At 39.7% G+C, this 15,816-nt stretch overlaps 1 protein-coding gene across 7 annotated transcripts in view; it reads left to right on the top strand.

Moving 5' to 3' along the window:
* farp2 (FERM, RhoGEF and pleckstrin domain protein 2) overlaps positions 1–15,816 on the top strand; it is a 67,138-nt gene that overhangs the window by 17,051 nt on the left and 34,271 nt on the right. For all 7 annotated transcript variants that reach the window (XM_017697954.2, XM_017697952.2, XM_017697953.2 and 4 more), the window contains exons 3-7: positions 7,030–7,134; positions 10,087–10,129; positions 10,216–10,294; positions 11,702–11,799; positions 13,585–13,699. In XM_017697954.2, coding sequence (XP_017553443.1) covers positions 7,030–7,134; positions 10,087–10,129; positions 10,216–10,294; positions 11,702–11,799; positions 13,585–13,699 — 440 coding nt within the window. The remainder of the gene's footprint in view (positions 1–7,029; positions 7,135–10,086; positions 10,130–10,215; positions 10,295–11,701; positions 11,800–13,584; positions 13,700–15,816) is intronic.

The following is a 15,816-nucleotide window of genomic DNA, read 5'->3' as shown; positions in this document are numbered from 1 at the left end:
TACAAGCAGAGCATGCCCCATCATGCCTGTCCATTCAGTGTTTCAGTAGATAGACCGGTGGAAGCTGCTACTATCTGCAGTGCATTTGAATACATTTGAATCTTGGGTCCTTTCCACTCCCTCGGAGAGAAGTGTTTTACTCATTGATGTCCATGTTGAATGCCGGCTTTGTGGCAGAAGCTTTAATCATGTAGGCCAGTTAGAGCAGTTGGTCAGTAATGCTGGCCTCCATCTGTTTCAGTAAAGTCCAGGTACACTTAAGCTTTTCTCCCTGATCCCTATTAGCTCCCATTTTATCTGCTGACAAACTCTTTTAGTTCAACTCTGGGACCCTTCAGGCAGCGCACGTGTCGCTCGCTAGCTTAGTCATTACATAGCACAGACCTGAAGGCCCGGTGTGTTCTCCGAAACTTTCAGTGGACAGTTTTAGCAGCACCAGTACACAACATTTATATTTCAAGTGTAATCAGATTAAGATTGCCCTGGTTTCTAGATTAACTGGCCACTTGTGCAGAATCGGTGTACAGAAGGGCAGTTATCTTGGCACGGCTCTTGTGAAACGGGAATGTTTTGGCAGTTTTTTTTCCCTTTATGGTATATACACTTGTAAATCTCAGATCTCATGATCTGAGTAGGATTCTCTAAGATTTAGTATATCATGAAATCTAAAAGTTCACCACTATACAGTTTGACCACTTCGCTGCGATTCGGAATGGTTTTGTATTCAGTGATTTTGATACATAAATGTAACTCTCTAGTAATAATTTATACAGTAGTGGAATAAGGACATTGAAAATAATTCACCAAATTGTTGGTGATAGTCTGAGGATTTCATTTTGGCTCACAGTTAGGGAATATTTTACTAATTATTTTTCTAATTATTGACAGTTCTCCAAAACCTATGCAGTTGAATCATATCCTTTAGCTCAATGCAACGCAGTGTATTTTCATATTCCTGGTATAAACTCTGGTGCTGAGTTGCTGCGCCGCTCGTGTCTTGATTAAACGGCTTTGTCCTGATGAACTTGAAGGGCAGAGTGCTAAAAAAATGAGAATGTTGTTCATCGCCTGTTTCATGTAGTAGGCCATATCCAGGGTGTGTAGAACATGAGTGTGTTAATCTCCCACCTCAGGTGAGCAAAGTGAAGTCAGCATTCAAATAATAGCTGTGCAGGCCTCATTTCCTCTAAGCTATTCCACTGGCTCTGATTGGCCAGATAAGAGCTAATTTCACTCGGTAAACCATGGAGAAAATCAAATCCATTCGAGCAAGATAACATGCTTTTTAAAAAGCCGTTAGACATCATTTCTGAGATCCTGCTGAGTTTTTGAGCTTCATCTAGCTGCATTTATAGCTGGTGATTTTCCCCCTTATATACACATGCACCTGAAAAGTTAATTATTTGCTAATAGTGCTTCTTATCATTTGCCATACTCAAGGTGTGGCTGGGTGCGTTTGTACACTGAGACCCAGCAGCTGTTGAACCGGGTTTTTTTCAGGGTGTGAGAAAAGAACACCAGCCGACCTGCTAAGACATGCCTCAACATGGCCTTTCCCCTAGCAGTGTCTTATTCTCCCGTCAGCTCACTTTTACTCCACGCTTCAAGATAAAGGTGGCAAAAAGAGTTCTCTGAATCGATGCCATAGAGGAACCACTTTTGGAGTCTGACACCAACCTGAGCATAAGAGAATTCTTTCGAAACTGACCAATACTGGCCCATAATGACTGTGTCTAAAACCTTATAGGATAGCACCAATTAAATGATAGCACCACAAAAAATGATAACATAGAAAGAATTAGATGATAAAACAAATCCGCTGTCCAAAATTTAGCATGAATTCATCAATGCTTTTGAACAGAGGTTTTTAGTCTGGATAAACTTTCCATTATGCAGGGTTTTGTTTCCAGCACATCCAGTATCTTAGTGCTAAATCCACATGGGGTTGACTCCAGCATGCCAGACTAAGAACTGTTTTAAGGTAACAAAAGCAGAGTACAATAACAAAGTAAGGCGGAAAGTTAAAGTACAGGGAAATCGGTTAAAACTGGATGGTGTGCTTTGAAAGCCTCAAAGGGCCTCAAACTTAAACTTGTTTGGGAAATGATATCAAAACTCCACTGGATATGGAGTGCCATTGGGTAGATACATATTTTAAGCTCTTGTGAATCACAGAGAGGTTTTGAAATTGTTCATGGTTGCAAGGAATTTTTTCATTAAAAGTACAAAAAAATGTAGGTGTTGGGCCCTAGCTATGTTAGTGTGGAATAACTGTGATAATAGCAGTAGTAGTGATGATGATGATGATCTTAATAATTAACTATTAGTAGAGCACCTTTCATACCGATGGCTGCTCAAAGGGCTTTACACACAGGTGATAGTTTAACAGTAAAAGAAGGTAAAGGTGACTTAGATTTTCTTCTATAATAGTTACTGGGCTGTAACAGCAATATAAAGGGAAAATAAATAAATTAATTAAAAAAATAAATCAACTGAAAATATGAGTACAAAAAGAGAGAGAAATGTAATTAAAACATAAATGAAAGACATAGATTTAAAAAATTTTGTAGAAGTGTGGGTCATGCTTGACTGCCTAATAAAATTTGGAATTGAGTTCCACAGTTTAAAAGCAGAATAACAGAAAGAGGCCTCTTCACGTTTTCTGTGTTTTATTGAAGTTGTTTACAGAAGGCCAGTATGTGCAGATCTAAGTCCTTGTGTTCTGTGAGATATGCAGGTGGTAGACCATTTAGAGCTTTTAAAAAAGAAAAGTCCTTCACTAGTAGAAACTAATAAGAGTCCATCCTAAAAATGCAGATGGTGGCGAGTTGTAGAGAATGCATTGTTTTCTTAGGGACCCCAGTAAAGGAGCGTTACAGAAATCATCCCTGCTTGTGATAAATGCATGAACTCTAAAGCATGTTAAGTTCCCCACACACACACAGACATTACTCTTTGGTTGAATTTACACAGGCTTCCTCCCTCCTGCCTCCGTGTTGGAGCTTATTTGGAGTGTTGTCTCAGCAGTGGCTCTGTTTCTCTAGCAGTCTGCTACAGCCCTCCTGCATGTGTTTTCTGTAGGAGTATTTCCGGGCTGGCCGAACATCTGCTCCACAGTAATCCACATCACTGAATCAGGCTTGATTGGTTGACCCACTAACCCGCTCGCCTGAAACTGGCAGGACTGCTGCTATGTTCGGAAGGGTTTACTCGTTAACTTGTTCACTGTGCACTACATAGCGTCTGCTGCGGTGGGGAACCATCAAGGCCTTCTAGGATTTTATTAATGGTCTGATTGTAATTTTTAGTTCTGTTTGATTCCATAGAGTCATAATTGTATTTAAACTCTACAAGCATTACAGTATAATATGTTTCATTTTTAGTTTTTGCTGGAAACAAAACTGTTTGGGAATAGCTAAGCAAGCTCTCCTATTGGTAAGGCCTTCAACAGCTAAAGAGGAACCCTAAGGCTTTAGATGAACCATCAGTATAAATAGGAAGTGACAAAGAAATGAACCAATTACGTTTTGATTTCCAATAGGCAGGACCAATTCTATGAGGAGGAAAGTCTCTCTAGGTCTTCTGGAATTACTTGGTTCCGCACAAACTATTAATACGAGTGACAGCTCTGTACTAGGCTTCTCTACTGAGTCACTGTGAAACTGCTGCAAAGCAAAATATGTGCTTATATGTCTGTCACAAACTTCAAGTAAAACATGGAATGTCTTTTAGAAGTTTTAAATACAATGGGGAACATGTACTCACACTGATTCCCCTGCACATCACTAACTAACTACTAGAATCCTCTAGAAACACCAGCAGAAGTTAGCATTGTAGAGTTTTTTCCCTCATGTTTTGACACTTGAGGCCAAATTGAAGGCTAAAAGTCATGGTTTGGAACTCCATCCTTACATCCATCCATTTTCTAAGCCGCTTCTACCTAAGGGTCGCGAGGAGGGGGGGTGCTGGAGCCTATCCCAGCGGAAGGCAGGATACACCCTGGACAGGTCGCCAGCCCATCGCAGGGCAGACAGACACTCACTCACACCCAGGGGCAATGTAGCATGTCCAATTGGCCAGTTTCCTCCCGGAATAAACCCACGCAGACACGGGGAGAACATGCAACTAGGGAATGACTGATGTTAAATTTGGTTAACTTGCAAAAAACTGCATGCGATACAGTACACTATTTAGAGAGGGAAGCCATTCAAACAGAGCCCAAGCCTCAGACTCTTACACTGTGTACTATTAATGTCAGAGACTTAGAAGTTTATTCCCTCAGCACAGTTGTGAGAAGAATAACCTAAACCTAGAAACCTAAATTAAAGGTTCAACTTCGTTGTTCATCTGTGTGAACAAAAACTGCATCATTTTTTGCTAAACAGCACGCAGGCAAAATTCAGACATACGCTACAATGTTCAGCACGCAAGAAGTGTGAACCTGTTAATATAAACAAGTAGCTCCAAAGAGCTGAAGAATGTGAAGAAAGATGAATGTGGAGCAAACAGAAGAAGAAAACGTTGGCTTTCTTTGCAATTAAGCTTAGTAAAGAGTCCCTCACGTATGGTTTGGTTTGAAGCAGAAGCTTGCCTAAATTCTTATACTGCTTAAGGTTCCTAAGTGCCATAGTTCATGGGCTTTGAGTGTAGCATTGGAAAATCTGGAGAAAAGACTCTTAATCCATTTAATGCTTAAAACAGTTAATTAAAGCTTCCTGGAATTTAGCTGCAAGCATGTGTATTAGACACTTTTAAATACACCAGATTTCTTCACCAGCCTTATTGTCACACTGTGGGCAATGTCGTTTTTCGAGTCCTGCTTTAGTAAAGGTGTGCCTGCTGATGGCTGATAGCAGACTTGGCATGAGCAGAAGGAAACCGTTTGGAAAGTAATTACCTGACCAGCTTGGCTCACAGAAGAAATTCCTAGCCAAAATAATTCTGCATATTAAGCTCCATATAAAGGATGAGAAGGTCCTTAGTCCAATAAAAGTCCTGAAACTGAAACTCAAAGCAAGCAAAGTTTGAGGCAATATTTTTTGCCTGTGTAATGAACAAGTCGAGTCATGGAAGGTTCAGCTCATTCATTCATTTGTGAATCATATACAAAATAAATTCAATGTTGAAGTCATTATGTGTAAGCAGCTGTATTTTGATAAATTGTGTATTAGGATATCGTTAAGAATTCGTAAACAGATGTTCAGTCAACAGCAGGGAAGGAAAAAACACCGAACAAACAGAACACACTTGGGTCCCAGAATTAATGTAGGGCTGTAGGCTTACCTTTTTAGGTGACAGCACTGGTTTTGCTCAAAGTTAGCAGCGTGCATACATATTTTCTAAAAATAGTCAAGGGAAATTGGGAGCTTTTTTTATTTATTTATGTCCGCTGAGTAATACATGCTGCCCCTTTGAATGTCAGTGAGGACTGTTGACGTTTTTCTGCACGAGTTCGTTTGTTGGAGAAACATTTTTCCACTGTTTCCAGAACTACCAAGCATTCCTGTTAAAACAATTCTCATTTCACCGAATTGTTGGCTTGTATATTTTTCCTGTGATTAAAAAAAAAAGAAGAAGAAGAATTCCGTATTTGAACACTGTCACCTTGAATGGGTGACTGATGTCTTGAGAACCTGTGCGCATCCCTAATTGCCCTGCAGCACTTGAGTCTGTTTCTTTGGCCTGTTTAAAGACTGTTCATGAACCAGACTTAATGGTTGACCCGCAGGCTCAGGCCTCTCCCCTGTAAATGAATGAAAGGTTAACTGGCATCCATGGCACACCTCGCTTTGTCTGTTGCATGTCTGTGTGGTTTGGCCTCAGGCCAGATTTGTATCTGTATGTCAGCTTTCTCTCCGCAGTGTGTAATGCTTATTACTCCAGTGGAGGAAAGGGACTCTCCTGTATTCGTTGCAGTCCACAGCGGTCTCTCTGGTACTCTGAGATTCCTTACTGTGCCAACTAATTTTATTTGTTTCGTATAATTCTTTAGAACAAATTAATGCAGATTTCATGTAGCTGCACCATGTGTGTTTATTTTTATTTATGTTTTAGTTGTACTGAAATCGTGTTTTATTTTGCATTTGTTCCAAGAGAATTTGACGTTTGAGTTGAAGTTAGTAAGCAGATTTCAGCATTTGTTGCTTTTGGGGTTGAACGTTGTTTAAAAGGAAACCTACCCTGCCCATTTCGATTTGAACCACTTTTAAGGTTTTAAAAATACTTTTACATTACAAACAGATGTCTGCTGTGTAATTTTCTGAAAGTTGCCGGCTGGCATCCAAAACCTCAAGTGCTGCGTGTTCTTAGTACGTAGCAATTAGTCCTTTCGTTTTGTAACAACAAACCCCCGAGTTTTTCACAAGCAAAAAAGCCTTTTGCTCTCGCTTGGAAACTGAACTGTGTCCGTCCTAAAAGGCCTCTTCTCGCATACTCGGCCTTTCACAGCTATCTGTTTGCTTCAGTTGTGGCCTAGTGTCTCCTTGTGGCAGTGCACCTTCCAGCCAGGCCGTGCACTGCCCTTGAGAGAGCCATTGAGAGAGCCTCCAGTGTCTCATTCCACATGTGGCAGCTGTCTCCACAAACCGGGACCTCCCGTAGCCCCCCACAAACTGGAGGGCTTTGGACCAAGTAGTGTAGAGCTGAATGTTTCTGTCAAAGACTTTTTATGTCTAAAACACTCTTTCTTTCTTTTTCTCTCACTACCTCTTTCTTTCTCTATCTGCCCTTCTTTCTCTTTTTTATCTTTATTTCTCATTTTTTCTCTTTCTGTCATTCTGTGTCTGTCATCCTCTGTCCATTTTTCTTTTTGTTCTTTCTATCTTTATTTTTTTTCTTTTACTGCTCTCTCTCTCTCTCTCTCTCTCTCTCTCTCTCTCTCTCTCTCTCTCTCTCTCTCTCTCTCTCTCTCTCTCTCTGTCTCTGTCTCTGTCTCTCTCTCTCTCTCTCTCTCTCTCTCTCTCTCTCTCTCTCTCTCTCTCTCTCTCTCTCTCTCTCTCTCTCTCTCTCTCTCTCTCTCTCTCTGTGTAGTCTAAAGCGGTTGGGCAGACCCTCCTCTCTGAAGTGTTCCAGAGGATCAACCTCATCGAGAGCGATTATTTTGGTCTGGAGTTTCAGAACCTGCAGTTGAACTGGGTAAGTGGCTGCTTGGTGAACAAAGCTCCAGTGTGCTCAAAGCTCTGACCGTGAACAAGTCTCTAAAATCTCTGCAGTGCAGCTCGTAAAAGACTGCCAGCTTTATAATGCTGTGCTTTTCTGGTCTTTGTTGCTTAAAGCTGATTGGCACTGGGGGGAAAAACTTGAAGTTGATGTTCTTCAGCACAGATCTAAAAATGGACTGATCAGATCAAAATATAATCATGTCACAGGATTTGAGTATAATTTCAGAGTGTAGTATAAACTGTAACACTGTGAAAAGGATTACATATAATTAAAGTATCAGCCAAGACGTTATTGGAAATGTACGTTTTTTTGGTTTAAGGTTGGGGCTACAAGACCAATAGCTAAATAGTAATGAGGATGAACAGCTGTTCAGCATTTTATCACCTACGTGAACAAGTCCTCACACACTTGCCTCAAACCATATTGAGATAAGTAATCAGACTTGTGTGGCTTCTGTTGTCTGTAAAAAAAGAAAAACAACTCATCCTATAGCTGAAAATGGCAGCATGAATTTTGAAGCATAATTTTGATTAGAATTTTTTTTGTAGATTTCTATAAATAACAATACATGATGTTTTGATAATATTTCCACATAAACTGACTGACTACGTTTGGGGTAAGAGTAATATGAAAGTTGTCAATTGCGAAAAAAAAAGATAAATTGCAACGTCTTCTAAGGTGCCAAAAGGGCCAGCCATAGAAAACACTGCTAGCAGTTTTATTAGCTGAATCATATTTAGTAGAGATTGCACTATTCCAAAACCAGGTCTTGGGATGATCCGAGAGAGCTGGAGCAGATAGCAGAGGGGAGAAAAAGAAGGAATCCAGTCCAATCCTGTAACAAACCTATTCTGAAACAGAAGAGTTCCACCTTTGCCACCTTTAGAGCAGGCCAAAAAAAATGAGAGATTCTTGACTTAAGTGTGTTATTCTACACTCTTATAAAAATGGTTCTTCAGGGTTTTTTTGTAGACAGTGGTTCTATATAGAATCATGAACACCAAAAGAACCCTGTGCATGACTAAAGGGTTCTTCAGATTGATGAAGAATGTGCTACAGGTGGCTCTTTACAGAACCTTTTTGAAAAGGGTTCTATACAGCACCGAAAAGGCTCTAGTAATACACGCTTGACATCGTCACAGTAGCAGAACCATCACGGTGCTGTATAGATCCCTTTCCAAAAAGGTTCTGTAAAGAACCATCTGTAGCACTTTCATGATGCAGAGAACCCTCCAATCATGCAAAGGGCGTTTGATTGTTCATGGGTCTCTATAGAACCATTTTCCCTAGTAAAGAACCCTTGAAAACTACCTATTTTAAGTGTTTACACATACTTTGCATTATAATGGAGATGCTTAATGTCAGTTTATACAAGTTAGTTCCGGCCACGCAAGCTGATTGGTTGAGAAACGTTCTAACCTGTAGCTAAGCAACGGATGCTCAAGACATTTGAACGCTTTTACTTCTTACTTTGGGCAGAAACGGAGAATGGATCCTTTGAAGGTAAGTAAGGTAATTGCCCTGAGCAAGAATAGCAAAAGAAGAAAACCAGAAGAACGAAATGGAAGAAAACAAGTGGATAAGGAAAGAACTGAGTGTGAAAGAGTTTGTGTTGGTCTGTGTAAGGAGCTGGAGAACGAACTGCTGGCTGCTCTGTGACCAAATCACAGCCGTGACGTTATTTCATGATAACGCACGTGATAACACACTCAGTCTCGTGTTCACAATCAAAACCATACATAAATAAACTGTTCTCGAGTTCTGCTTCTGAATGATTAAAAGATTTCTTAGGTTGCTGCCACTTTTCCAAAAGTCCTTCGTGCTGTCTGTGTGCCAAAAGCAAACACATTTATTCGCCATTAGTTTATCGCACGTCTGCTGTTATTAGCAGTAGCTACCAGCAGTGAATTGAGCCAGCGTTCACGTATAAGCAGACCAAGACCTACAGTTTCTGACAGTCATGGTTCTTTTGTTTCTTGCTCATCAAAATATAGCATAGTGGTCACATCTGTCAAAAAGAACCAAACTAAAGAACCGAAGTGTCCATAGATGTACAACTGATTTCTCCTCTCTGTTTAGAAATAAGAGTTTGATGTCGTGTGTAAATATTTCTCGCATTTCACTGATGCCATTCCCTCTAGTCCAAACAGTCCATAAGAGGAAACTAAGCTGTAAAAGCTTGTTTTGAATTCATGGTTTGTGTGATGTCACCAACACATTTACATACATTTTCATATTCACCTTTACAGGACTTTGCTAGTATTAGTGTCAGAAAAGAAAAAGTGGTATCGTACCGTCTGTAGTGCTCGGCTATGTTCAGTGTGGTTGGTGTTGGTTAGGTTCTGTTTGGGTAAAGGGTGAATCAGGTGTCAGAGGTGTGCGTGAATGGAGTTGGCTAATGTGAGATCCGGTGTCCAGAGGAGAGCAAAGCGGTGAGGAGGGAAGGTGTGGTGATGAAAGGTGCATTCCAGCCACAATCAGTCCCAGATGTGAGGAGAGGAGGGGGAGGAGGGCCTCCTCAAAGAAGCAGCGCAACTGGGGATTTCTCTCTCTCTCTGACACACACGCCCCACTAGCTCTAACACAGCATAGCTCCGCTTGAATCACAGTAGTATTACAAGCAATTGTCAGCATTTTATCAACATCAAGCCTCAGTTAATACAGTAGGCGGGAAGTCTTTCTTCTGAAACTGAGCGCTCAGTGCTGTGAACTTGGAAATAATCTCCAAAAGTAATCATCTATTTTTTTTCTTTTTTTTTTTTCAAACATGTATTTGACCCAGAGGTTATTGTATGCAGTTCAAATGTCTGGAGATGACCATGAAAGAGCAAACAAGTTGAAGCTGTTTTCGAATACCACTCAGTTCCAGAGTGAAGAACTTTCTATGGTAGAATTCTAACGCTGCTGCTCTGCACTCTGTTGTAGGTTTGGCTGGAGCCCACCAAACTCATTGTGAAACAAGTACGACGTAAGTGCTCAGGCAGTTTAGTTTATTTTATTGGGATTTTTGGAGGATATTTTGAGAGTTTGTGACTGTGTGTTGCTGTGTTACAGGACCAGTGAATACACTGTTTCGGCTGTCAGTGAAGTTCTTCCCACCTGATCCGGGTCAGCTTCAGGAGGAATTCACCAGGTATGTGACTGCTGCAATTATAACAAGTTTCAGCTGGACGGAGCTGCTGGCAGTATTTAGCCTCTGTAAAAGCAGAAAATCAAATCTAAAGTTTGCTCTATAGGGCTGGCACTATCGTATATATCATATAGTACTCAATTACTCATCTAAAACTCAATCATTTTGATGAGCAGTCAAATAGGCTGAACCACAAATATTAGTTTAACTGAACAATAACAAACAAAAAAGGCTTTTAAAAAGTATAAAAAGCTATGTGGCAAAAATGTGTGTAAAGAGGGATGTAAATCAGAATGTTTTTTACTGTATGGAGGTCCAGTAGGAGAATTTAAAATGCGCATTAAAAAGTGGCTACAGAAGCATTAGAAATTAGAAAGATTCATTTGAATTTCTTGGCCAAATTGAATATGGCAGTATACCACAGCTAAGACTTTTACTGAACTACATGTTTATTTTCTTTGACAAGAGTTAAGCTTTACATGCTGTCTCTGTGCTTGCTCCTGCATCTGCTTCAGTCTTAGAGACCATTTAAAAATTCCCAAAAGAAAAATATTGCTCTTGTGATTATTGTAATTAGTTCCAGGAAGCATTGGCAGATTTACTTACAGAGATGATGATGATGATGATGATGATGATGATAAAAATAATAAGAAAAATATCCACAACGTGATTGAAACTGACGTGGGAGAAATCACAGTAATACGGACTTGGAGGTTGATCCTTCTAAGATTAAGGGTATTATTTATAATTATTGTGGTAAATTATGTCACATTACATAAGAATACACTTTTCTGAATATACCATAAAATATGTCAATACTTAAAGAAAACGAATCTACGTAGTTACATTGCAATAAAAAAAGAGTCCTGTTTAATTGGATCTAGTGGAGCGCAGTATGTGAAATGTTGAATGAAAGTTATTGTAATTGATCTTTTGTTGTTTTACATTTTTGCTGGTGCATTCTTTATATCCATCCATCCATCCATTTTCTAAGCCGCATATTTAAACATATTAAATATATATGGTGAATAAGTGTTGTGATATTACATGTTTGCCGTATTGCCCACCTCTAAGCTAAAGCAGGGTAAATATATACCAACTGAAGGCAGATTAATAGTTTTCCATGGTTGCTTTCCTCATGATTACCTGCACAGGCCTAATTAACTCAATTTTAATTTATTTATTTATTAAATTTGCTTACATTGCCTCATGGTGGCCTGAAAAATGAAAGTTCTGTTGCATTCTTCCTGGCATTGTTTCTGCTGAAACAAAACTGGTAGAACTGGATGGTTGCCACAAGCAAGTAGGGTTACAGTGGAGAAATCCTGTATAGGAACATACAAAGCTGCTGAATGTGTATGACTGCATATATGACTCTCTATGACTGTATGCATGTGCCGCCTCTTACAGGTACCTGTTCTCCCTGCAAATGAAGAGGGATATGATGGAAGGCAGAATGCACTGCACAGAAAACACAGCTGCCCTGCTGGCCTCCCATCTGGTCCAGTGTAAGTCCACCATGCAGGTGTAGAATCGTATGGCTGTCTGGAGCTCTTCAGTACAGCAGACCTCCTGCTTTCCGATGATAATGTGCTGCCTTGCATTTTCACTACTACAGCATGAATCGCCGTGCTTTACCAGAACCCAACAGTATTATAATTCCACAGTCAAAGCAGATCTATACTCCCTGGAACCCATTTTACTTCCTATATCTGATTTAATATCTAGTTTGGCCCATCGAGGATGCTGAACCTCCCTGAGGGTGAATCATACTGCAGGGTTTATCTAGTAACCCCACTTGTTTGCCTGCATTGAATTGTTTGTTTCAGTAACAAGCCTGTAAGGCATTCATGAGCTGTTGACCATAGCTGTTTTTAATGTTAACTAGCTAAATATTTGTCCTTGACTAAAGTGTTGCTTGCATTTTGAAAATAAATGAGTTGTGTCGGTGACAAATTTACATAGGTTACAAATTTACATATACCCAGAGCGTCCATAGTACAAGTCAAAGCAGAACCGGTTTTATGATTAATCTAAATTTAGCAAATTTATCATTCGTTAATCATCTCTCCATGAATCCACACCTTTCCTATTCACCCAGCAAAGGTGTTGCAGGATATAAAAAGGTGTTTATGTTCCTGTGGTGCTGGTTTGGTTGAAAAATGTCCAGGTCATTATTTTATTTATGTAAAAAAAGAGGAGCCAGCATAAACCCAGTTTTCCTGAATAGGCCTTCTGATCCCTTGTGTGTGTTGCCTCTAGGAGAGTTTTAGTAGAACGACAGGAGGAAAGAGTTTGACAGATGCATAACAACATGCTGGCTCTTGTCCATGTATTCAGGACAAACTGGCATTTTTAATAATCAAACCGTGTCAGATTGTCAGTAGACAAAAAGGGGTTAAGGAGGACAGTGAGGGGGCAGACATTTCTGTCTTCAGCAGTTCATTACAGGCTGATCTCTGCTCCTCCTGCTTCCAGCACTAAATATTTTCATGCCAAACTGCTGGTGAGGAGTTTGTTCCTGTTTCTGGTAGATCCACAGTTTTGTAGATGTGGCTGTAATAGTTTGAAGTAGCTAAACTTATAAACGACATAGTAAACATGTCATAGTAAACAGTATCACAGTGCTGTCTTGGGAATGATACCAAAGCCCACACATTGTGCTCTCTTGTGATATCAGCACTGAAACCATTTGTGCCACAGAGATTTCAATAGGTCATGTCTCTATTTTTATCTCCATTCTTGTCTTTTTTTTTTTTTTTTTACCAGACTTTGTAAACAACTACCTTTTACATTTGTCTTTAAAGTTTCTCCATTTATTTAGACTTTAGAATTTGTTTCATCATCTGGTCGTTTGATATCATTTGAATACAACAGCTGCTCTTTACAACGTGTGAAAATTTCATGGTATATGGACCAATAGAGGTTTTCCAGAATTATCAGGACTTTCATTTATAGTTGCAGGCTTTTCAACTTTCTCCTGTGAAGCTACCATTTTGGAGGTGCCTGTTTTTTTTTGTTTTTGTTTTGTTTTTTTTTGTTTTTTTACAGAAATTATATGCTTTTTTTTACTTTATTGAAAAGTACCTATGAGAATTCAACTCACAAAAGAAGGTGAAGTGTGCCAGACATGACTTATTACACACTGTTCTCAAAGCATTGAGTTAACGTCTCTGTTTCTCTCATTCTTTGGTTCTTTTGTCCTTGTATTTTTTAAATTAATTCACGTTTGTCCTTGCTCTCTCTCTCTCTCTCTCTCTCTCCCTCTCTCCTTCTCTCTCTGTCTCACACAGCGGAGATCGGAGACTATGATGATGTCGCAGACAGGGAGTTTCTGAAGCTGAATAAGCTGTTGCCACATCAGGAACATCTGCACGAGAAGATTATGGAGCTCCACCGCAGGCACCTGTAAGACCTTTCGCTAGATCATCCCTCCTTGTCCTCACAGGAGTGTTGCATACTCTGCACTGTTTAAAACAGACGTGCTGAGCTTTAATACATCTTTGTGTCCACTATCGGACAACATTGTTCAGGGGCTGTGTTCTTGTGAAACAGACACAAACACTTAGTTTCCTGGTCAGGGACTGGGCTACATTTTTCTTTGAATGAAGAATCTCCATTCGCAGTGTCTGTAGTTCAGGATTAGGCTTAATCCCTGTCTGGGAAACCGAACCTTAATGTTTAGAAGTGGTGCGGCCATTGATTGTCTTTTTCCAGTCTTTGAATACAACTTTAAAATACAAGCCTAGAACGGCAAATTGACTTTCGCTATCTTGCTTCCTAGTCGTTGATGCATAGGAGCTCTTAATCAAACTCAAATAAACAAAACATTATTCACTGCTGGCTTTAGAATTTTCTGCAACAACAGTCGGATTTTTTTTCCTGTGCTTGTTTAACTGATAAAGCTGTGCTGCTATGACTGGCACTTTGAAAGGTTTTTACATTATGATTACATCAATTATTGAAGCCAAAAAGACAACACAGATAAAATAACCATAGCCTTCAGGGTACTTCACATGATTAAGTGGGGCCATTTTATCATTTTAATAAGAAGTGATTTATAGGCTGTAAATATTAAATCTATAACCTACCAAACCATAGTGAGAAGAAAGCATATTTATTTCTCTGGTTTAAACAAGCCCATTATATGGAGTAACAATATAACCAGCTGTGCTGAACGGGTTACTGGAGAAAGGTGATGAAAGAGCATCTAGAGGATCTTTGTCAGCACAAAAGAAGAGAAGGGGGTGTGATCATACGATCACAATCATACGATGCACAGCTATCACAAGCCTAATGTAAACATTTTATTTTGAGAGCTGACAAGTTTGGCACATGATTGTAAATCAGCAAAGATAGTCAGGATCAGGTGATTGTGTGATAATGGTGACGGACCTAGTTGTCAGTCAGCATATTTTGCAGCTGAATTTTTATTATTTTATTATTATTATTATTATTATTATTATTATTATTATTATTATACTGAAGCAATGAGACTAAATTGGATAACACAGAGCATGCATTTGCACCTTGCGTTTACATGTGATTTGGTCCAGATTTTATCTGAATAAACTTACACTGTTTACACTGTTTAGTAAAATACATAATTGCATTCAGATAGAAAATGCATTACACTTTTGCTAAATGTGGTCAAGATCCATCTCTCTGAATGTGGCTTGAGTGATCTGATCATATTCTGCACACAGTGCATGCTAGGAGTGTTTACACCTGGCTTTTCATGCAGTCAAGTGAAGACGCATGTTAATGCAAGGTGTGAACAGGCCCATTCTGAAAGCTTATGCCCCATCACTTGGCGTTACACAAACTACATGCATACATCACAGCCTTGTCCCAAGTTTAGTCATACTAGCCTTGTTGTAACAGTGCAGAATTTAACACTAGCATGACTGAGATTTCCGGATCCTCAGGACATCATCTCTCCTTCTTGCCAGCAATTAGCAGGACCATAAGTCAACCTTTATTATGTTAATTCACAGAGAAGCACTGAGGCAGCAGCTTTGTGGTGCATCCAGTAACTACTAGTAACATCTGTCTTTCTCTCCCTATGTCTGTAAATATATAAATATATAACATACTGATTTTTGTTGTTAGTGTCATTTCTAGCCTTGTTGTACCAGTGCAAAGCCGGAGTGTAGCCCTCCCCCTTGAAACTGAGTTACAGGAGGTAGTGGTTGAAATCTTTCCCCTATGAAATGGGACGACCCTTCAAGAACCAGATACGTCATCAAGTTGTCGTCAGCTACTTTTACATAAACAGATGAGACGAGGTTTTCCAGCCCTTTCCAATATGCCGCCTCCAGCTGTGGTGATCTCACTTGTGTCACATGACAGGACAGGTGAATCATATTTAAAATAGCCTGAAAAAATAATCAGGACGTGTTTTCCTGCTGTGTCTCCGGACTATAGCAATAATGGTTTATCACACTGACATTTTCCTTTTATCTGAAGGAGACTGAAAAGCATCGGCGCTCGCGATTCATTCACAACTTCAGTTTTACGCGTCA

The sequence above is a fragment of the Pygocentrus nattereri genome, chromosome 26, assembly GCF_015220715.1.
Source record: "Pygocentrus nattereri isolate fPygNat1 chromosome 26, fPygNat1.pri, whole genome shotgun sequence".
NCBI lineage: Eukaryota > Metazoa > Chordata > Actinopteri > Characiformes > Serrasalmidae > Pygocentrus > Pygocentrus nattereri.
Note: the sequence above shows the minus strand (reverse complement) of the source record. Positions and strands in the feature narration are given on the sequence as shown.